Source organism: Rhamphochromis sp. 'chilingali' (assembly GCF_963969265.1).
Source record: "Rhamphochromis sp. 'chilingali' genome assembly, chromosome: 13".
NCBI lineage: Eukaryota > Metazoa > Chordata > Actinopteri > Cichliformes > Cichlidae > Rhamphochromis > Rhamphochromis sp. 'chilingali'.
In genome coordinates this window covers 22392297-22414749 of record NC_137940.1, presented here as the reverse complement: position 1 = coordinate 22414749, position 22453 = coordinate 22392297, and the positions used below count along the sequence as shown (strand labels likewise).

The 22453-nt window shown below is 42.3% G+C and overlaps 2 protein-coding genes across 2 annotated transcripts in view; one reads left to right on the top strand and one right to left on the bottom strand.

Moving 5' to 3' along the window:
• The window catches only part of tenm2a (teneurin transmembrane protein 2a), a 226381-nt gene extending 219168 nt beyond the window's left edge, over window positions 1–7213 (top strand). Inside the window, exons 30-38 of the mRNA XM_080900423.1 lie at window positions 1209–1444; window positions 1537–1833; window positions 2079–2636; window positions 2730–2999; window positions 3098–3508; window positions 3625–3735; window positions 3828–4095; window positions 4488–4618; window positions 4794–7213. Coding sequence (XP_080756549.1) covers window positions 1209–1444; window positions 1537–1833; window positions 2079–2636; window positions 2730–2999; window positions 3098–3508; window positions 3625–3735; window positions 3828–4095; window positions 4488–4618; window positions 4794–5531 — 3020 coding nt within the window. The 3' untranslated portion in view covers window positions 5532–7213. The remainder of the gene's footprint in view (window positions 1–1208; window positions 1445–1536; window positions 1834–2078; window positions 2637–2729; window positions 3000–3097; window positions 3509–3624; window positions 3736–3827; window positions 4096–4487; window positions 4619–4793) is intronic.
• Window positions 7214–11662: 4449 nt separating this feature from the next.
• On the bottom strand, window positions 11663–18818 carry LOC308408961 (cysteine-rich and transmembrane domain-containing protein 1-like). Its single transcript, XM_080901445.1, has 3 exons — window positions 18678–18818; window positions 15539–15848; window positions 11663–12874 (listed from the first exon to the last, which is right to left on the bottom strand). The coding sequence occupies exons 2-3, from the start codon at window positions 15822–15824 to the stop codon at window positions 12771–12773; spliced, it is 390 nt and encodes a 129-aa protein (XP_080757571.1). The 5' UTR covers window positions 15825–15848; window positions 18678–18818; the 3' UTR covers window positions 11663–12770.
• Between the last annotated feature and the right edge of the window lie 3635 nt (window positions 18819–22453).

Genomic DNA, 22453 nt, shown 5'->3' with positions numbered 1-22453 from the left:
TCAGAGTGAATGATCCTATGTATCCTTGCCTGAAAGGTCATAAAACGTAATGTATTCTCCTCACCAGTGTTCATATCCTATCTATTGCCAATATCCTCTGCATGAAACTAGTACCTTCACATTGCTATTCTGATTTCATAGATTATAATTTTTTTACCGACTGTCTGACCTGAATCGAATACTTTGAGGTTTCGATTTGCTAAGATTTAGGTACTACGCTTCTTCTGAGGTACTGTCATTTGGATCTCAACACAAGAACTTAGGTTGCAGTTGAATAGTCAGACTTTCTCTTTTTCAAACCACTTTTCATTCACCTCAGTGGAAAACGTCATGAAGCAAAGGAAAGGTGCAGAGGAGAATTTGCAAAGATGTAGGCAAAGAGACTGCACTTACACTAAGCTGTTTGATAATATGAGGAGGCTGTTGACCTGAGTGTGCCAGGTAGAAGCTGAAATTGCCCAAAGATGAAGCACTTTCCACTTTATTAGTTAGATTGGAGTTTATAAGAAGAATATCTTTTCCTGTCACAGCGGTGGTGTTGTCTTAAGAGATGTTGCTCCCCCTCCTGTCCACTCGTATTTTCTCTTTCTGTCTCTCTCCGCTGAATCGACTTTAACTCATCCTTTATTGGGGCTTTCAGCATCTCTGGAGCAAAATTAAGTAATGATAATCCTAAAAGTTGGCAGTGTGTGCAGCAGCTCCCAAAACAAGGATATAAGCACACAACACTAAACTAAACAACCTTCCCTTTTACATTATTTTAAAATGGCTAATTAGCTTTATTTATATAGCGCTTTTGTAAACTCATGCTGAAAAATACTTCACATGAGGCAGCAGCAGATTTAAATAAAGTGGAACGTTTCGAGTTGGTTTAACAAATTGTTAAAAGTTTTCAAAGTATTTGTATATCAGCTCCAGATGTGGCATTAGGCTGACAGTTTAGCAGTCTAGTCATCACTTTGTTCTCAAGCATTATCTTCTTTCCTTTCATAGTCCGCTGTAGCCTGTGCTTAAGGAAGTCATAAAGGAAGCACTAAAGCACTTTAGTGTTTACCAGCTCTTATTATGGTCGCCACACCCATATTTCCGGGTCACTTCACTCATTGTGGAAGCTTCCCAAAAGACATTGGCTATTCAGTTGGAACCTGGAAGTCTTGTGTGCCACTCGTCTTGTCTTTGATGCCGTGTCTGCTGGTGTCCCCCTACAGACCAAGTGAGGAACAGCTATCAGCTGTGTAACAACGGGACCCTAAGAGTGATGTACGCCAATGGGATGGGCATCAGTTTCCACACAGAGCCGCACATCCTGGCGGGTTCTGTCAGTCCAACCATCGGCCGAAGGAACATCACTCTGCCTACAGACAATGGTCTCAACTCCATTGAGTGGCGACTGCGCAAGGAGCAGACCAAGGGCAAGATCACCGTGTTTGGGAGGAAGCTGAGGGTAACCAATTTTACTAACCTGTCCACTGCTTTGTTAAAATCCACATGTGCAGTTCACTTAACTTACCTGACAAACGCCTTCCTTTTCTTTAGGCTCATGGCCGCAATCTCCTCTCCATCGATTTCGATCGCAACACCCGTACGGAAAAGATTTACGACGATCACCGCAAGTTCACGCTGCGCATCATGTACGATGCTCAGGGCCGGCCAGCTATGTGGTTGCCCAGCAGCAGCCTGGCCGTAGTCAACGTGTCGTACTCCGCCACCGGACAGCTTGTAGGGCTGCAGAGGGGAAGCATGAGTGAGAGGACGGAATTTGACCCCCAGGGACGCATCCTGTCTCGCTCTTTTGTAGACGGGAAGGTGTGGAGCTACAGCTATCTTGACAAAGTGAGTGCATTTATCTTCAACACTGTCAGCCGCAGAGTCACATCCAGAGGAAGGCATTAGCAAGAAAGTACAGTAATTTGGATTGTAGGACTGAGTGAAATAATACATCATTTTTATGGTTATGAAGGTTCAGATTTGTCAGGGGAGAGAGCAAATTACTCCTGGTGCTATTTCACAGGAGACAAGTCACGCAGTGATAATGCTATTATATTAATCCGTATTTCACCTCCCTGCTCTGCTTCCAGTCCATGGTGCTGCTCCTGCAAAGCCAGAGGCAGTACATCTTTGAGTTTGACGCCTCGGGTCGAGTCACAGCTGTCACGATGCCCAGTGTCGCTCGCCACACTATGTTCACGCACGTGTCCGTTGGCTATATTCGCAACACCTACAACCCTCCGGAGAGCAACGCCTCCATCATCCACGATTTCAGTGAGGACGGCAGACCTCAGGCCGTACATTACCTGGGCACTGGGCGGCGTGTCCTCTACAAGTACGGCAAGCTAACAAAGCTGTCGGAGATCGTTTACGACAGCACCGCCGTCACTTTTGGGTATGACGAGACAGCCGGCGTGCTAAAGATGGTCAACCTGCAGAGCGGGGGTTTCTCCTGCACCATCCGCTATCGCAAAATGGGCCCGCTTATCGACAAGCAGATCTATCGCTTCAGTGAGGAGGGGATGGTCAACGCGCGGTTCGACTACACCTACCATGACAACAGCTTCCGGATTGCCAGCATGAAGCCGGTCATCAGTGAGACGCCACTGCCTGTTGACCTCTACCGATATGATGAGATCTCTGGAAAGGTGCAGAAGATTTGTTCTGGTTTACTTTCCTGTTTTAGCAACGCCCTTTCCAAGTATTTGTAGCTTACCTTTCTTGCTTTTTCCTCCTTACAGATAGAACACTTTGGAAAGTTTGGGGTCATTTACTACGACATCAATCAAATCATCACCACTGCCGTTATGACACTGAGTAAGCATTTTGACACCCACGGTCGCATCAAGGAGGTCCAGTACGAGATCTTTCGTTCTCTCATGTACTGGATGACGGTCCAGTATGACAGCATGGGACGTGTGGTGAAGAGAGAGCTTAAGATCGGGCCCTACGCCAACACCACACAGTACCGCTACGATTACGATGGAGACGGGCAGCTCAGTGGCGTCAAGGTGAGCAGAGAGGCTGGGATTCTAACCGTGCGGTGTGTCTTCATTAGAGGCTGAAGTATCCATAACTCTGATTTACAAACATCATTGTTTGTTTCCAGGTGAATGATTGGTCTACCTGGCGCTACAGCTACGACCTTAACGGTAACCTCCACCTGCTGAATCCTGGGAACAGTGCCCGGATCTTGCCTCTGCGTTACGACCTCAGAGATCGCATTACGCGCCTGGGAGATGTCCAATATCGCTTGGACGAAGACGGCTTCCTGAGTCAGCGTGGGACGGACGTTTTTGACTATAACTCCAAAGGTCAGCTCCTGCGGGCGTACAACAGAGGTCCAGGAGGCTGGAGCATTGTATATCACTATGATGGGCTCGGTCGCAGGGTGTCCACAAGGAACAGCCTGGGGCAGCACCTTCAGTTCTTCTATGCTGACCTCAACCATCCAACCAGGGTGACGCACATCTTCAATCACTCCAGCTCTGATATCTCGTCACTCTACTATGACCTCCAGGTGGGCGTGGTTGGTTAATTATAAGATCATCCTATAATGTTTGTGGTACAGACTGATTAATCAGCACAAACACGATCCTGAACTAAAATGGGAATTTGTAACTGTCCTATGATCAGGGTCATCTCTTTGCCATGGAGGTGAGCAGTGGAGAGGAATATTACATAGCTTCTGACAACACCGGCACACCGCTAGCAGTCTTCAGCAGCAATGGACAAATGATCAAACAGGTATCCAGCTGTGAATCACACCTGTTCCACATTTATTCCCTCCACCATCCGCATTGTTGTTTATATTTGAGTGATCTGCTTCTTTTACCCAGGTCCAGTACACCGCCTACGGCGAGGTGTATCTGGACTCTAACCCAGAGTTCCAACTGGTGGTGGGTTTCCACGGCGGCCTGTACGACCCCTTGACGAAGCTGGTCCACTTCACCCAGCGGGACTACGATGTCTTGGCTGGGCGGTGGACCTCACCCGACTACAGCATGTGGCCCAAGATAGGAAAAGATCCCGCTCCCTTTAATCTGTATATGTTCAAGAACAACAACCCACTCAGTGACATGCTGGATGTTAAAAACTACGTCACAGGTAGAGAGTTACAAATATTATGTGGGCCAAATGGTGAAATGTGTTGTATGAATATTTAGCCCTTGTACTCTGTCTCAGATGGTTGGCTGTGTTTCTTCCTGGCATATTAAAAAGCAGGGAAAATAACGCTTCTAGTTTACTTAACAAGCTCATCTTAGCTTATGTCCTGAGACTGTCAGGAATCTCTAGTGTTCAGCAGAACAGATTGTTGTGGACTAGATAGTTTATGCTAGTAACAATGTACTACAGATGGCACGGACGAGATAAGTCACAAAAGCAAACACGCTTTCAGTTTTTTGGTTTTTTGTTATACTAAAACCACTGCTTCATTTGCTACTGTGTTTAACTTTGTCATTCAGCAAAAGTAATTTCCCCTCGTCTGCTTGCTGTAGATGTGAAGAGTTGGCTGGTAATGTTTGGCTTCCAGCTCAGTAACATAATCCCAGGGTTCCCTCGACACTCGCTCTACTTTGTGGAGCCACCGTATGAGCTGCAGGCCACCCAGCACTGTGAGAACGGACAGGTACACCTATTTAAAATATATACCCACTCTCATTATTAAATCAAATATTGACCATTTTCTTTTAAATCTAATATAAATGTGCCCTGTATTTACTCACTGCGGTCAGCTGTGTGTTATTACATTATCATCTCTTTCAAAAAAGTGACAAAGCTTTTCTTTAACTTTTTCTATATAGCTCATAACCGGGGTGCAGCAAGCAGCTGAGCGGCACAACCAGGCCTTCATGGCCCTGGAGGGTCGTCTGCTCAACAAGGAGCGTCGCAGGCGCAAGGACAAGCCTGGCCACTGGTTCGGCACCAGCACCCCCATAATAGGCAGAGGAGTAATGGTAGCGCTGCAGGAGGGGAGAGTGGTGGCTGGCGTGTCGGCGCTGGCCAGCGAAGACAGCCGCAAAGTGGCTCTGGTGCTCAATGGTGCGCAGTACCTCGAAGGCACGCATTACACACAGGATGGAAAGGACTGCCACTACTTTGTGAAGGTAGGCTCTGCTGACAGCGACCTGCTGGCCCTGGGGCTCACAAACGGGCGCAAGTCACTGGAGAGCGGAATCAATGTGACAGTGAGCGGGCGGTCGAGGAGAGGAGTGACCGTGGAGTTTGCAGTTCCATCATTATTACTGAGCGTTCGGTACGGGCTCGCTGCAGACGTGCTGGACGAAGAGAAGGTAAGACTGTTGGAGCTGGCCAGGCAGAGGGCGCTGGCGGGGGCCTGGGCCAAGGAACAGCAGCGAGCTAGGGACGGAAAGGGAGGCAGTCGCCTCTGGACAGAAGGGGAGAGACAGCAGCTCCTAACGACAGGTCGAGTACAGGGCTATGACGGCTACTACGTACTGCCTGTGGAGCAGTATCCAGAACTGGCTGACAGCAGCAACAACATCCAGTTTCTCAGACAGAACGAGATGGGCAGGAGGTAACAGCCCACTGGAAGGGCGGACTCTTCCCACTCTCTCCCACTTTCACATCTCGAGATTTTGTCCCGGTTCCTTTTTTTTTCTCTTACCCTCCCTCCTCTTAAAACCCATGGAGATTTAACCAACAAACGGGGTTATTCACGGAACGCTGCAGGGACTTTTAAAAAAGAATGACTTACCAGACAACACATTGTTAATTTTACTGCCACAGGCAAAAAAATAAAAATACAAATAAAAAATACAGTTTAGTCAGTCAGATTTTTTGTTCTGTTTTTTTTTTTTCTTTTGAAAAAACTTTGAACAACTGAAAAAGCACTGAAGAACTTTGAGAACTGTTGCTTAATGAGTAAGAAGATTCCCCTTTTTAAAAAAGATAGTGATATTTTTGCCCATATTTTTTGGGTCACACTGAGAGCGTCCATGACAGCTACTGGTAACACGGAGGGTTTGCACTGCGGTGGCTTCTGCGATCGAGGCTTATCTGTCTCTAATCGACGCTAGAGGCAAAAAAAACAAAAAAAAAGGGACCAAAGTGGAGGAGCACTCCAGAGTGCCGCCATTAAAACTGCTCATCAAAAGGAGGACGTCGTGCACAGCGACAGACACGGCAACGCTAAGAGTTGCCCACCACTATGAGTCGTCTCCCTGTCTCAGGCCTCCCATTGTCCACCTCGGACACCCAACCAAGCAACACGCGGGCTAACGGCATCCTTGAAAAATCCACGCTGTTAACAGACTACGAAGTAAACTTTTTAACAAAAACAAAGTCAAAAAAATGTGATGGCTATATTTGTGGACAGTGGTGTCACACGGCATTGTTTATTTTGAAACGGGGAAAAGAATCATACTACTTACATATGTGTCCAACTACACTGAATTTCAGGATGTTGCGTATACTGTAGATGCCGTAGTTTTGTACGTTCCAGTCGCGGTAGAATTGTGAGACTTTCACATAAGGCACTTCTGTACAGAACGATCAAACACACCGATCACAGAGTCCAGACAACATGCTTACGTTAGTATTTATTTGATTTTCTTCTTCTTTTTTTTTAAATTTATTTATTCTTAGTACTATATGACAATCATGAATGAGTCACCAGTTCTATTCAATATGAACATTAAATGGATGAGTTTATTTTCTTTTGTAAGATATGTAAGAAATTGTTCATTTTTGGGGTTTTTTTGTATTCATTTCCGTTTGCTGCCAGGGCAAATAATAGTCACTCTCAAAAAGAATAATTTATGTAATAAAGTGTTTTAAAAAAAACAGTTTATACTTTAAATAAAGTCTTTAAAACTGTGAAATCTGTTTTTTCGAAATATATTTCGATGTACAGTGTATAGACTTACCTTTATGCAGCACAGTAGAATATTGTTCAGATTATCAAGTTTTATATTTCTAAGAGGAAGTGGCTTGTAATGTGCAAAATCTTTAGCTGGTCTTACTACTCTAGAGTTTTGTGGCACTCTAATACTCCATATCTACAATATCGACCCCCCCACCCGACCCCCAGTTTGTTGTTTTTGACTGGGGGTTGTTTTTTTTTTCTTTTTGTTCGGAAGCTGTCCTAGATCCCAACAGCAGTAGCAGTAATGGATCCCTCTCACTGTGAAGAGACTCGTGCTGGATGTCATAATGTACCAAATCAGTATTATCAAAGGATGATTCTTATACATTCGCTGAAAACGAGACTCTTCTGAGAAACCTTATCAATAAAACATAATTGTTTACTTCAGCCGAGTGACGTGTACTTCACTTTCATCCCACTTTTCCGTTTGAAGACTACCGATGTTACTCATACGGAACATCCTCATTATTTTATGACATGCATTCGTATTAGTTGTGTGATGCTGAAATGCATTTCAAAGGTATCTTTGAGCTTGTTGCTGGTACTGGAAAGTTCCAATAATTAAAACGGGCAGCCCGCACCCAGCCCTTTCTTTGTTAACTGTACATAATTTCCTTAGGTTTGTTCGGAAAATAAGAGGTAATTAACAGCAGTGTTTTATAAACACACAGAGAGCTACCATTTCCCTCTCGTCTATGCTCTGGGGGGGGGGGGGGGGCTACATTTTTTATATCTGCTGCCTCTTGACACTTACTCGGGCATGTTTACATAAGCTAAAGTAGATGTGACAGCATTTTGAATGAAGGCTTAATTATAAAGGAGGAGCGTGCGGTCGCAGATGATATCGCAGTGCCTTTGATGATGTTTCTTACAAATTTAAAAGCCCCCAAAAAACACAACCTCAGACTCGAACCTGCACTTTCACTCTTAGTCTCCAGCAATACACCTGCCAGGTTTGACAGGTGAAGTTGTGGTCTCCCTCTCTTTTTTTTAGGGGTTTCTCACTGTTGCCAAGGCAATTATCGCAATAAGGCACAGGGCAGGATCTGATATATTGCCAGCTCAGACAACACAGTTTAAAAAATATAACTCTGACATCTTCATGTCCATGCCACCAGCAACTACTCTAGTAAATGTTTCCTATAAACATTAAAAATGTTTGTATTAATGGGTATTAGTAATGTGATTAAAATGTGTAGAATTTACTGTCCATTTACGCTCACTGCTCGCTCTTTTAGGTACAACTTGCCAATACCGGGTTGGACTTCCTTTTGCCTTCAGATTTGCATCAAGTCTCCATGGCACAGACTAAAGAAGGTTCTGGAAATATTCCTCAGAGATGTTGTTCCAAAGTGGCATGACAGCATCACAAAGTCCATAATGTAACTCTCCCATTAAGATAAGAGATAAGATAAGATAGAACTTTATTAATCCCTCGGGTGGGTTCCTCTGGGAAATTCGATTTCCAAAAAAGCACAGCACCGACAGAAGTTACAGAGTTATACACACACACATATATATAAATACAGAGACAATATAAATAAAATATACAAAGGGGATAAATAGAATAAATAGGAATAAAAATAAAAATACAAGTGAATTGCACATTTAAAGTATTGAGTCTATTGCACCGTTGACTATTTACAAAAGTATTGCACAAAAGGTATTGCACAGTGAGGTGAAGAGGCACTACAGCTTAGTTGTTCCCTCCTTTGTCCTCCTGTTTCCCCTCCCTCTCCCCTCCAGAGAGGAGTTAAACAGTCTGATGGCGTGTGGGACAAAGGAGTTTTTAAGTCTGTTAGTTCTTGTCTTTGGGAGAAGCAACCTGTCACTGAACAGACTCTTCTGGTTGTTAATGGCCGTGTGCAGAGGATGCCCAGCATTGTCCATAATGTCCATCAGTTTCTTTAATGTCCTTTTCTCTGCCACTGTCACCAGAGTGTCCAGCTTCATGCCGACCACAGAGCTAGCCCTCCTGATCAGTTTCTCCAGCCTGGATGAGTCCTTCTTTGCTGTGCTGCTCCCCCAGCACACCACAGCATAGAAAAGTACTCCAGCAACCACCGACTGGTAAAACATCCTCAGGAGCTTCCTGCAGATGTTAAAAGACCTCAGCCTCCTGAGGAAGTACAGTCGGCTTTGGGCTTTTTTATACAGGTACTCTGTGTTGCATGACCAGTCCAGTTTATTGTCCACCCACAGCCCGAGGTACTTGTACTTGTTGACCACCTCCACCTCCTCCCCCTCTATCTGAACCGGCAGTGGACCTGCTCTAGACCTCCCGAAGTCCACAACCAGTTCCTTAGTCTTTGAGGTGTTGAGTTGCAGGTGGTTTGTGTGACTCCATGCGACAAAGTTCCTCACCAGACTTCTGTACTCCTCTTCCTGATCATCCCAGATACACCCCATGATGGCTGTGTCGTCTGCAAACTTCTGAATGTGGCATAATTCAGAGTTGTAGCAGAAGTCAGAGGTGTACAGGGTGAAGAGAAGAGGGGACAGCACAGTTCCCTGTGGTGCTCCTGTGCTGCTGACCACTGTGTCAGACGTGATGTCCTTCAGCCTGACGTACTGTGGTCTGTCGGTGAGGTAGTCGGAGATCCAAGCCACCAGGCAGGGGTCCACCTCCATCCTGTTCAGTTTTTCCTGAAGCATACAGGGCCGGATGGTATTAAAGGCACTGGAAAAGTCAAGAAACAGGATCCTGACCGTGCCTTTTCCCCCATCCAGGTGTGAGTGGGCTCTGTGTAGGAGGTACAGGATGGCATCCTCCACTCCGACACCCGCCTTGTATGCAAACTGTAGTGGGTCCTGGGCATGTTGTACCTGTGGTCGGAGGAGGTTGAGGAAGAGCCGCTCTAGAGTCTTCATAAGATGTGACGTCAGTGCCACCGGTCGGTCACATCCCAAAGGTGCTCTGTTGGCTTGAGATCTGGTGACTGTAGAAGCCGTTTAAATACAGTGACCTCACTGTCATATATTTAAGAAAGTAGTTTGAGGAGATCTGAGCTTTGTGAAAAGATGACAGCAGAAGATGGTTAAAGGGACAAACATGGTAAGCAATTATCCTCAGCTAAGCTGTGGCATTTAAACAGTGCTAACGTGGTACAAGAAAATATCCCCCACACTGTTACACCAACATCAGGCTGAACCATTGATACGAAGCAGGATGAATCCATGTTTTTTTTATGTTGTTTATGGCAAATTCTGACCCTGTCATCTAAGTGTTGCAGCAAAATCAAGACTCATAAGACCACATGGCATTTTCCTAATCTTCTATTATGAGTTGTAGCCTCAGTTTCCTGTTAATAGCTGACAGGAGTGATGCCTGGTCTGGTCTTCTGCTGGTCTTCTGCTCCATCAACTTCAAGTTTTGGCATAACGTGCATTCAGAGATGCTTTTCTGCATACCTCGGTTGTACAGAGTGAGTTCGTTAGGCAGGCAATAGTAACTCAACTATCAGCTATTAGGGGTCTAGCTATTCTCGTTCAGCCTCTGACATCATCAAGGCTTTTTCCCCCACAGAACTGCTTACTGTATATTTTCTCTTTTCCAGACCATTTTCTGCAAGCCCATGTTCTATGGGAAATCTCAGACTAGCCCACCTGGTACTAACAACAATGCCACATTCAAAGTCACTTAAATCACCTTTCTTCCCACTCTGAGCCTAGTTTGAACTATGTCACGTCAGCCATGTCTTCAAACCTAAATGCTTTAAGTTTCCGTCATGTTATTGTTTGAATGCATATTAGCAGTAATAAGAACATAATAAATTGCCCAGCCAGTGTAGGTTACAGCAGCATAAGCACAAGTTAAACTTATAACTTTAAAAAGCTTTGAATGTCTTTTAATTGAAACAGTTATAAATACTGTGGAGGCTAGCTTAATGAGAAATGTGATACAAACTACGGTTGATTCACATGTGAGCTCTCTGCTGTATCCCACAAATGAAGTGAAATACAGTGAAAACTGTCTAATGCTATGTTTAATGTGTAAAGTGATAGTTTTCATGCTCAAAGCTCACGACTTTTCAGTGATGGCTCATTCTTAGCTCAGCAGGCAGTTTGGGTGGGGAAAGGGTCTCCTTTTGTTACCACCAGTTGCAGTGAACTAGCTTAGCTGGCAACTGTAGTGGAAACATTAAGCAGTAGTGCTTGCAGGTGAGTGTCAGACTTATATTTGATAAAAACAAACAGAGTGGTAGTGTAACTGGGAAAATGTTGCTACAAGGGAATTTTAGCTTCATAGACTGTTTCCACAGTGCCCCCAAGTGGCCAATTAGAGAAAGCTCTTATAGGTGTAAGTAAAATACAGAAACTTACATTACAAATAAGTCTTCTTTATATTCTGAATATATATAGTAATGTTAATTTTGATTCATAAACATGGATAATAAGCAACAGATTGATGTTTCAACTGTGCAGTTTATTTTAGGATTTCTTCTGAAAATGTAAAGATCCTGCATTTCAAGTATTGTGGCAAAAAAGAAAATCACTAGAAGTACAAGTACCCTAAAAGTGTTTATGCTTGAGTAACTATGCATCTTGTAATTTACCTCCTCCACAACTACTGGCTGCCAATTATGTCTCATTTTCTCCTCTGCTCCCCCCCCTTCCTTTTATTTGATTGTAAGACATTTGGTGTTAAAAATAGTTGAAAACTCAGTCACCAACAGCCACAAATCTGCACTTTCATCCCTGCCTAAATCGCACACGCACACACACACATACCTCATTCACATTGCCCATTAAAAAAAAAAAAAAAAAAACAACCCAAACAGAGCCTTTTATGGTTATGGCAATAAATTATTTTAATCATCTACAGCAAAAAGGCATCGTATGGGTAATTTGGATCAGTCTGTATAGCAATCACAACATCTTGTTTCAGTGAGAAATAAAGCTGAAAAGCTAATATGATAAAAATAATATTGATAGTCTGTGAAGGTTCTCAGTCATCCAGGTCATCGCAGTCAAAGGAGCTTGCAAAGAAAAGCGTCTGGACTTCTTTAAGTTGCTTGAAGACATTTCACCTCTCATCCGAGAAGCTTCTTCAGAAGTCCAGATGCTTTTCTTTGCAAGCTCCTTTGAATATTGATAGTCATTTCTTTGTATATGAAGAAAAACATTGTGGCTGTTAAATGTTGCCATTAATCAAAATAATAAAATAAGAGCATTCCATTTATTGTCTTACCGCCTATGGACAAACGTACATTTGTTAAAATGACTTGTGTGCAAATGAGATGGGAAACATTTCAAGCATCAGCCCTGTCTGCAGCGGGGTTCTCACAGCCTTTGGGTATCATCATACTGGGTAAGAGTCCTTGAAGTTTTGCAGATAGCATAGCTGAAGGGGAGGAGTAAGGAAAGCTTTTATGTGGTTATGAAGACAGGAAGGAGTATATTACAGAGGCAATCATTATAAAGTGCCCAAGTGAATCACGCAGGATGAGCCTGAGATCATAGTATGCTGTATGTTTGGCATCTACCATATTGTGTGTGCAAATCTGTAGCTTGTGTGTTGTTGCACAATTTTAGTAAGGAGCCTGAGATTTTGGTAATGTTTACAAGCTCTGTTAGAAACTGCTACTGTGTAACCGTGGACAGCAACTGTGTAACCGTGGACAGGTCAGTCAGTCAGTGTGGAGGGTTGCACATGAAGGTGGAGGGTTGCACATGAAGGTAGAGCACTGGGATGAAGCTTCCATGTGGGAGCGAGGACTTCATTTATAGAAGTAATTTATAGCTTTACAGACATACAAGACTTCTGGAGGGAACAGAGGGGCATTTGTGAGGAAGTGCAAGGTTTAAGTCAGATGGGAGAAAGGGCGATGGGCTTCGAGGCACAGAAATAGGGGCAAGAGGGTAATGGGGGTCAATCAGTAGGGGAATGGCGTTATGTCAGCATGTCCCAGAGACAGCAGCAGCACAGAGCTGTCCAGCAGGCTGTCAGGCATGTGTCCGCTGTGTCATCCCTTCTCCTGTCTTCAACCACGTACACTACAGTGAAATAAAGAGTAGAGATGGAAGAAAGAGGTTGGAAAGGGTTTTAAAGAAAAAGAAAGCAATTAGTGATTTCTTTTCTAAAACAACATAAAGTCCAGTGATATAATTCTCAGTGTCAAATCTCCAGCAGGGAGTTCAAGTGTAACCAGGGGTTTATACACTTTTCCTCTAATTACAGTCATCTTAGGAGTTTAATCTTTACAGTAATACCATAGCAGCGCACAGCCATGATCACACAGCATTACACTTGACTAACATCAGCTCGCCTTCGGTGCTTTCCCTTTACTTCACGTGTGTAGCAGTGGCTTTATTTCATCCTTCACCAACATGTGGAAACTTGTCGAGGCAAATGATCATGTTAGCCATACATGAGCTTTAACAGCTGCTCCAGCCTGAATGAGCACATCTCACCTTCTTTGTGTTTCTGATTAATCATTTATGTGGAAGCAAACACTAATCCAGCTTTTAACAGCTTCAGCTGGGAGGCAAGTTACCTAGGTGACATGCCACTGACCCAATAGGCAAGGACAGATGGCTTACCACTTTTCATACTGAACTCTGATAACGATGTGGCAAAGGTTAATAAATGTTTGGCCAATATTTATTTTTAATGCCGCTAATCGACATGGCGTGCAATGAGAATCTCAGTCACAGCACACTTAGCTTTTATTGACCAGATCAGGTTTATCTTAGGCTACAAAAGCAGCAACACCTTAGTGCTCGCTTTCATAAATAGAAGGATTGGCCGTGTTTTCTTCATGCAAGGCTGTTCTCTTTGCATACTCACTTTGAATATTTATTTTTAAAACGTGCCCTTTCTTTCCCAGCTTGTGCTACACTTTATTGGCTGCTCAGTGGGGAGTTCAAGCCGCATTAACACACCTTTCATCTAAAACCCGACTTGACTTCACACATCTGAAACCTTAGCTGCCTGCTTGGGGATGCTTGAAGTTGTACCACGTTAAGGTTCCTGGTAGAAACACAGGCATTTGTCAAATTGGCAATTAGATTATCAAGTACCACGACTTAACAACACGTTATTTGTTGATGTTGTTAGGGAACAGAATGGTGGCTTTTAAAGCAGCGAAACCCCAATGCTTACATTAATAAAGTGGGACTTTTTCAAGGAAGCCAAGCATGTAAATGAAATCCTGTTTTTTTCCCCCCCCATTCTGCCCGAGTGTGTTGTATACTTTGTTAAACAATGTTGACTTTATTGTGTTAAGCACACACTTAAGGGGGAAAAAAAAAAAAAAAAGTAGTAACGACTACATGCTAAAGTAGTGACTTCCCGTTGATGAAGCTTAGATTCAATAAGATAAGATAAGACTTTATTGATCCCACAACGGGGAAATTTTTGCATCACCTCAGCTCAGGTACAGATATCAGAAGGAAATACAAAAATACAAATAAGTACAATCAATGGAAAAAAAGTAAGATAATACACTATATACAATGGTAGCATACACAGTATGTGATCATGGATATGGTTGAAAATATGGAAGAACATAAACTATATAGCTATTGTACCACACACACACACACACACACACACACACACACACACACACACACACACACACACACACACACACACACACACACACACACACACACACACACACACACACACACACACACACACACACACCATTATGCATGAAGTGGTGACCGTGGCTGTTCACAGTGTCCAGTGACTTATGACATTGTGATTGAGGAGTTATAGAGTCTAACTGCTATTGGGATGAATGATCTGCGAAAGCGCTCCTTCTTGCAGCGAGGGTGTAATATTCAGTCTAATCTAAAACTAGCTAAGAGAAATTACACACCTGTCCCAAACAGGAACTCGTGTTTCAGGAGCCCACTGAAATGTGTCCACTTCAGTATTTAAATATAGTTCACTTCACTTGTCACAAACATAGACATCAGTTTTTGTTTATGAAGCTTTATTTTTTGTCATATGCCTCAGGAGGATGTGACTGAGCAATACAGCTTGTTCATTCAGTAGAAATTTGTTAATCACAAGGCAGGCCAGTCCTAAAGCATACCACCAGTTTTACTCCAGCTATGACCATAAACTCATCAAGAAAATGTTAAAGGTCTAAGATCAAGTGAGCAATAAGATATTTTGCTTATCTGGCATATTTGCTAGAGCAGCGGAAAGGCCCTTCTCTTGCCATTACAAAGAATATGTGTTTAAGGTACTTATGTAACCATCTTAAAAAGGTACAGCTAACGTTAACAGATCAGCTTCCTAGTGGTACTAACAAGGGGCAACCTCCAGACCTAAAACCAATGCCAGGTGCCAAAATGTGCAGTTCCTTTAGTAGCCAGCTGACAAGGTAGCACTGCATCGTCTCACACAAATATGGTCATTCTTAGCTCCAAAATGTTTTCAAAATGCCTTTCAAAAACCAGTGTGTGAAAACAATGTAGCTACAAACAGCTTTCCTACTGTTTGAGTTATGCGAGTAGCTAATCCTTGCAGCTGAATGCAGACTTGCAAGACTCCCAGTGCATCTCCATAACATCCAGTCAACAAGTAATTCAGCACAGGACTTAAAATTGTGTAAGGACAGTGACAACTTGTAGTTCTGCTAGTACTGCTGGATTTGGACTCACAAGTGTTGTGTAGCACATTTGGGTCACAGTGCTTACCTGTGTTTTTGGGAGCTTCCCCATACATGGGCCCGGGAGGAGGTCCACCCTGCCAGCCAAACTGAGGCTGTCCAGCATACCCATAAGGAGGTTGTCCTGGTCCAGGATAAGGACCGCCAGGTCCCATTGGTCCGGGAGGGTAGTTCGGGTAAGCTGGGTTAGGTTGCTCCATGTTCACAGGGTATCCCTGCTGAGGATACCCTGGGTAGCCTTGAGGTGGTGGGCCCTGGGCTGGGTAACCAGGAGCAGTCGGGCCATTGCCTGGGTATGGAGGCGGGTTCTCCATGTTTGGCTTTAGGTCAAACGATTGCTTAAAAGGAAAAGAGAAAAAAAAAAAGTTAAAGGTGGTGTGATTATGGCCCTTTTCTTGACTAGAAAGCAGATACACTGAAGCAACACAGAATACCTTTTCAATTCCTCCATATTCCGGTTTCCTACTCAGAAAGTCTAAAGTAATATTTGGCAGTATTTTGCCAAAGTTCTAAAAAAAAGAGAAACTGTTTCTAGTTTGTATACATCACACACTTCACTCACTACTTCTTTAACCTGTTGACTATTCCACACTTTCGGCAAACAGCCATTATCTCCACTCAGCCACAGAGGAAAGACAAGCACAGTACATTACTCTAATGTTTGCAGAGGATATCTTATGATTCAGTGGTCAGTCACAAAACACATCAACCATTCCAGAGGCAAGCATAATTATTTTACTGTTCACACAGAAAGATTGGCTTCACAGCGTACAGAGTGAGGCCAGTAGAACACGTGAATAAGAGAGAGGAAGAAAGAACTCTGTAACCACAAGGCCCGTACAAGTTGCATTTTCACACGTATCACATTATATCACACGTTCATGTCTTCTTTTTGTCAGTGTGCGAATCAAACGGGAAAGAAAATGATCCCAAAGCCATTATCAAAGTAAATAAACTATGTCTGAGATCAGCCATTTAAAAGTCATTTCTTTCAAGTGCATTTCCCAACCAGTGGTTTCTGAGAAGGCCAACACCGAAACACTTGCTAGCTTTCACGTAGAAGAGCCACAGAAAAAGAAAAGGCTGATAGTTGGAAAACTGTGGTGGTGCTTACATCACTGGAATCCCTTTTTCACCTTGTATATGTACACTATAAACATCCAAATGGCTTTCATTCCTTCCTGCTCATCTTTTTATCCACATTCAATCTCCCATCTGTAATTTAAAAAAAGGTGCACACACAGAGTACTTCCAAACTGGATGGTGAAAAACGTTATTACCACTAATCTACTCAGTAGGATTTAACAGTGTACTTTTCTGTACTTATCACTTATGGAAAATCTCTTATTGGGTTCAAAGTACATAAGTCTTTTTATAAGTGTCATTGCCCAATGGCATTAATAACCATGTTTGATTGTGGCTCTTGGGTAATGTTATACCTGCAGATAAGCTATGAGGTTGGTTTCATACCACTTTCAAAGTGATGTGGGAATGTTAACATTAGCAGCCCATGTGACAATAAGCTTTATCACGGCTTTCACGCATTTCACCACCTGAATATGTTCTTCAAGCTACTAGCAGACGGCACTCCCTCTAAAGATGCCTAGGAGGGACAAAACAATTCCTGATGATTTGTTTAAGTAGTTACAGTAAGCCAGCACACTCACCAGCAAAAAAACAACAACACTGGAATAAGCTCACCTGTCCTGCTGGGACAATGAGAGGTGACGCCAAAGTGTCCCCTGTGATGAAGGTCTATTCTGTCCCTCTCTTCCTGTGTAAGATTACGTGTTGAAGGTTGAGAAAGAAGCCAAACAAATGATCGGTAACCTGACACCTATGAGGATGTCTGCATATACTGTCAAAGTTCACCTTGAAGGCCATGGGCTTTTATTATACCTACGTACATTTCTTACTAGACTTTGGTACAGGGTTAAGTTTTAATGAAAAGATTTTAATAGACGTTGATTTCTATGAAGGTTTTCTCAGTGTGTCTTTACTGTGTCCGAGAGTGATAATTTGCATGTGTTTGTTTTTCCCCTCTGATGAAAAGCAAAAATAAATGAGTGAAGTGAGATCACATGTGTTTCCACAACAGTATCATGATGACAATATCACAGACAAACAGGGCACACGGAGTAACTGGACACTGAACACTAAACCTTCCTGAATCCTTTAAATGCCACTGAAAATGCCATTGTTAAATAATGACAAGCAAGAAGTTTCCCTAACAGTTGTGTTATCCTTGTGGCTGAGTTTAACACTAACATCTGGAAAATAAACTGGGTGGTAAAGCAGAACACGTAAGCATTACTATGGAATATTTAAAATATAGCCTCACAAACCCAAAAGAAGTGCTAATAATTAGCATTAAGTAGTAAAAGAAAAAAAATCTATTTGGGCATTTTAATGTTTTTTAGTACATAGGACTTGAACTACTTAAGATATGATGCCAATTTAAAAATTCTGTTCAGAGAAAATACACATATCTACCTAAATACCAGGGCCTAAAAGGACCAGCTATAATAAATAAATAAATAAATAAAGGGGGGGGTAAAAGCCCATATTGCCCAAAATGAATGAGCTTACATTAGATTTACATCATGTTTGTACAAGCTGAGCTGTGGCAAAGCAGTTCGGTAGCCTGGCAGCCCCTGTTTACCTTGTCTTTGTCTAGAGACAAGACAAGACTCCGTGTATATTAAGACACCCCATTGGACCCAATTAAGAGCAATCAGAACCATAATTCTGTCATATAAACAGGTGCTTGGAGCAAACTGAGAAAAAAAAAAGCTCTAAACTAAAAAAAGACACGAAAACAAAAAGAAAAAAAGAACAGAAACTATAACCGGAACCTTTGTTGCTCAGCAACGCTGCCTTGAATTAATCTGAGTTAAGCTAAAGCTAGTCTGTTAATATTTGATCCGTTTGTATTTTCAATAAGCGTTTGTTAGTATGACTAGCCCACTTATTATCAGGGTTAGTCAACAGAATTTAGTTTAGCCTATTAAATGTTTTTTTTTTTTTAAAGAACTCTATAGCCTTTACATGAGGCAAACAGAAGTCGCACCTGCAGGCCACAACCCAGTCCGACCCATCTCTAATTTCACAGTGACAAGGCTCGTACACACAAATATACACAGTCCGGCCCTGGCTGGGCTTCCTACCTTTGAGTAACCACTATTCCGGTCAGCTGGAGACGGCAGCAAAGTCTGCTTAACCAGAAACGGCGTCAGTCTTCTCTTCTTGTTACTACTTCTTACCGCAATGACCGACCACTGTCCAGAAATTTGGTGCGTATCGCGTTCACTGGGTGTGACGTCATTTAAAGGGTACGATATGCGGGAGGCGTTTCGGTGGGCCACCGAAGGGCGGGATTGGCTGCTGAGCCGGCCCCCGCTCGCCAGCGTCCAATCACAAGCTAGAGCGATGACCAGCCGTTCGCCAGGGAAAAAAACAATGACTTCTGGTCCTTTGAACAGATAACCGATTTAGCGGGTCTACATCACCCAGCCAGTGACGAAATTCACACGAGGAGCAAGAATAGCTCAGAGGAGTGACTAACTGGTCAATTATTCATCGATGATCTTATTTCTCTCACTCATGGGAGTTTTGCTCATAAAGCTAATGGATAATTTACATGTTACCAAAGACACATAGTCAAATATTATTTTATATATGTAAGAATGAACTTTTTTTATTATTTCCTGTGTTTTATCTATCATATTGCATTGCTGGTTTTGTCCCAGCAGATGTCAGGCTAGCCCCAGCCTGGAATCATAAGACCTTCTCGTGTTTATATGAGATACACAATTCGGATATTCGCCAAATGCGTGTGTTTAATTTTGTTTAAGTTGCTGAGCACACCAGGACACCGTGTCGTTGAGTTGTTAGCTGTTTATTAACATTATATGCTGTAAGATTCAGGCATTAATCTAAGACACTTTCGATCTTTCTGGGTCCCAGTAATTGCAGCACTTTGGCAGATTTCAATTGTATATCTTACAGATCCGAGAGAAGGAAAACAAACTCCACGAAAGTGGTTTGTGGAGTGGGCTGTATAGCTGCACTTGTGTTCACTATAGGCTGATTGCTATAAACCCTCTTATCTGTGACCGTATTCTCCCAGTGATTTATTGGCTTGTCAAAATGTCTTGCACGTGCAGAGAGGCCATGGCGGTTGAGTGAATTTGTTTTCTTTGAAACAACTGTACCTGTTAACTCAGGGCTCCATACTACACAGCGAGTTCAAAGAAGCTTTTTCCCCTACCTAGATTCACCTACCCTAACATTGGCTATCAGGATAAATGGCAAACAACGCTGGTTATCAACTCCCTAAATTAACCCAGGATTTCCCCTGTGCTATCACATGAAAGGGGTGACGTCAGCATCTGACCAATCACGAAGGGAGGTTTCAAGACTCATGTGACTTTTCCACAGAAAATGATCCCTGTGAGTGTCACCTACTCCAGAGACGTTATCAAATGGTGATGAAAATCTCAAAACAACATAAAATGCCAGTAAAATGCAAGACTGTTAAAGGGCTTCCTTTGACAACTGACACAGTTTGGCTTCATTTTGTGATTTTAGTAAGGTACAGCTTAACATATTATGTATTGTCCCAATAGAGAATCTACATCACACTTACAACGTGCTTTAAAAGAAAAGAATTAGTGAAAACGTGTTGCTTACAAATGATTTTAAACCCAAACTCTGAACATAACCTTCTCCTGACAGTTTGAGTGTTTATTCTCTAAGCTGCAGAACAATAAAATTGAAAAAAATATGTAAGTATTAATTATTTATTTATATGTAAGTGTTAATTAATAATGCTCATCAGGGAATCAAAGACATTACATGGTATTTAAAAACAACAACAACAAAAAAAAAACTTTAGACCTTTTTTACTGTTCACATGCAGGTGCCCGAGGGATCTCCCGGTACGGTGACACTCTTTTCTGGAGAACTGATTCTTGATTTGATTCTTGAGTTGATTCTTAATCTACCAATTTACCCCAACAAGAAGTGAATACTTCATAGTAAAGAAAACCCAGGTTTAACCCAGAAGTTACCTGGATAAGCCAGCCAAGTCTGGCTGCTTAGCATAGACCACAGTTCTTTCTGAAGCTTTCCCCGAGTGGTTCTTGGCTCTTGGACAACTCTTTTGATGAGGTTCTGACTCTTCTATCAGAAATCTTGTGAGGAACGTTTGATTGTGGCTGGTTTATCGTGAAATGATGTTCTTTCCACTTCCCTAATTCACTGTAACATCCTGAAGGTCAGAAATATGCCCGTAACTGATCCCATCAGTATCTTCTGCAACAGTAAGGCTCCTACTGTCTTGCAACAATAAGGTTTACCCGTCATAAGCTGCATTTGCTGTGACACCTTGGTAATGAGAAACCTTTCTTATAGGCCATGAGTTAGGACTGAACCAGCTAGTACTAATTTCCACTGATAGGGGGCAGGATTGCATTCATAATAGAGAGAGATCTCAGCTGGCTTCTAGGCAAAGCAAGGCAATTTTATTTGTATAGCACACTTTAAGCACAAGGCAATTCAAGGTGCAATTCAAAATTAAAAACAAGCAAGTAGAAAGCCATAATAAGATCAGTTACTCATAAGCAAGTCTAAACAAGTAAGGAGTTCAGTGTCTCTGCAGCTTTGCATTCTCCTGATAGTGCGCTCCAGATGTGAGGAGCATAGAAACGAAAAGCTGCTTCTCCATGTTTAGTTCTGGTTCTAGGGACAGTCACTAAACTAGAGCTGGAGGACCTAACTGATCTAGATGATTTGTACCATGATAGCAGATCTCTAATGTACTCTGGTGCTAGCCCATTCAATGATTTATAAACTAATAAAAGCACTTTAAAGTCTATTCTCTGAGCTAGAGGGAGCCAGTGTAATGACTTTAGAACTGGGGTAATGTGCTCTATTTTCTTGATTCTAGTGAGAACACAAGCAACAGCGTTCTGGATCAGCTGCAGTTGTCTGATTGATTTTTTAGGTAAACCTGTGAAGATACTGTTACAGTAATCAAGGTGGCTAGAGATAAATTCATGGATGAGTTTTTCTAGGTCTCCTTGTGTCATCAGTCCTTTAATCCTAGAAATGTTCCTCATATGATAGAAGGCTGACCTTGTTATTACTTTTATGTGGCCCTGGAGGTTCAGGTCTGAGTCCATTATTACACCTAAATTTCTGGCCTGGTCAGTAGTTTCTAGTTGGACCAGTTTAAGCTGATTACTGATATTTAGTCGATCTTTTTTGGGTCCAAAGATAAGTACTTCAGTTTTGGTTTTGTTCAGTTGAAGGAAATTATGAGACATCCAGTTGTTAATTTGCTCAATGCATTTATTAATTGTTTGGATAGGTTCAACATCACCTGGTGACATTGAGATATAAAGTTGGCTAAGGCTTTCAATGCCTTTTCACACCTCCCTTTCTTCATATGTCCTTGTGTCATTCCACGCCACTACACATGGCTTAATTTAAGGACTCATTTGTCTTGGTTTCTTTGTATGCACAGATTATTTGGGATGTTACCAACATCTGGTAATGATTTCATGTCAATAGCTCCATTAGAAGTATAAGTTTGTTTTCCCAGCTGTAAGTACTCATTATGAAACCAAAAAAGGATCTGTAATTCTTACATCAATATATATTGCTGGATAATATTTACAAATTCATTAACATACATCATGTTTTCTAAGACAATAACACCCTTATATCTATCTTATTACACTGTAAAGTAACTGTAATACAAACCAACCTGGGCATATCTCACATATAAGGGTTTTTTTTTTTTTAAATCACTGGTAGATGTTAAACCAAAATATAATTCTTCACTATTATATATCGGAATCAGTATGTGTGCACATACAAGGAACTGGGCTCTGTTTTTTTCCCTTTGCATTCAGTGTAAACAGAATGAACAGCCAGT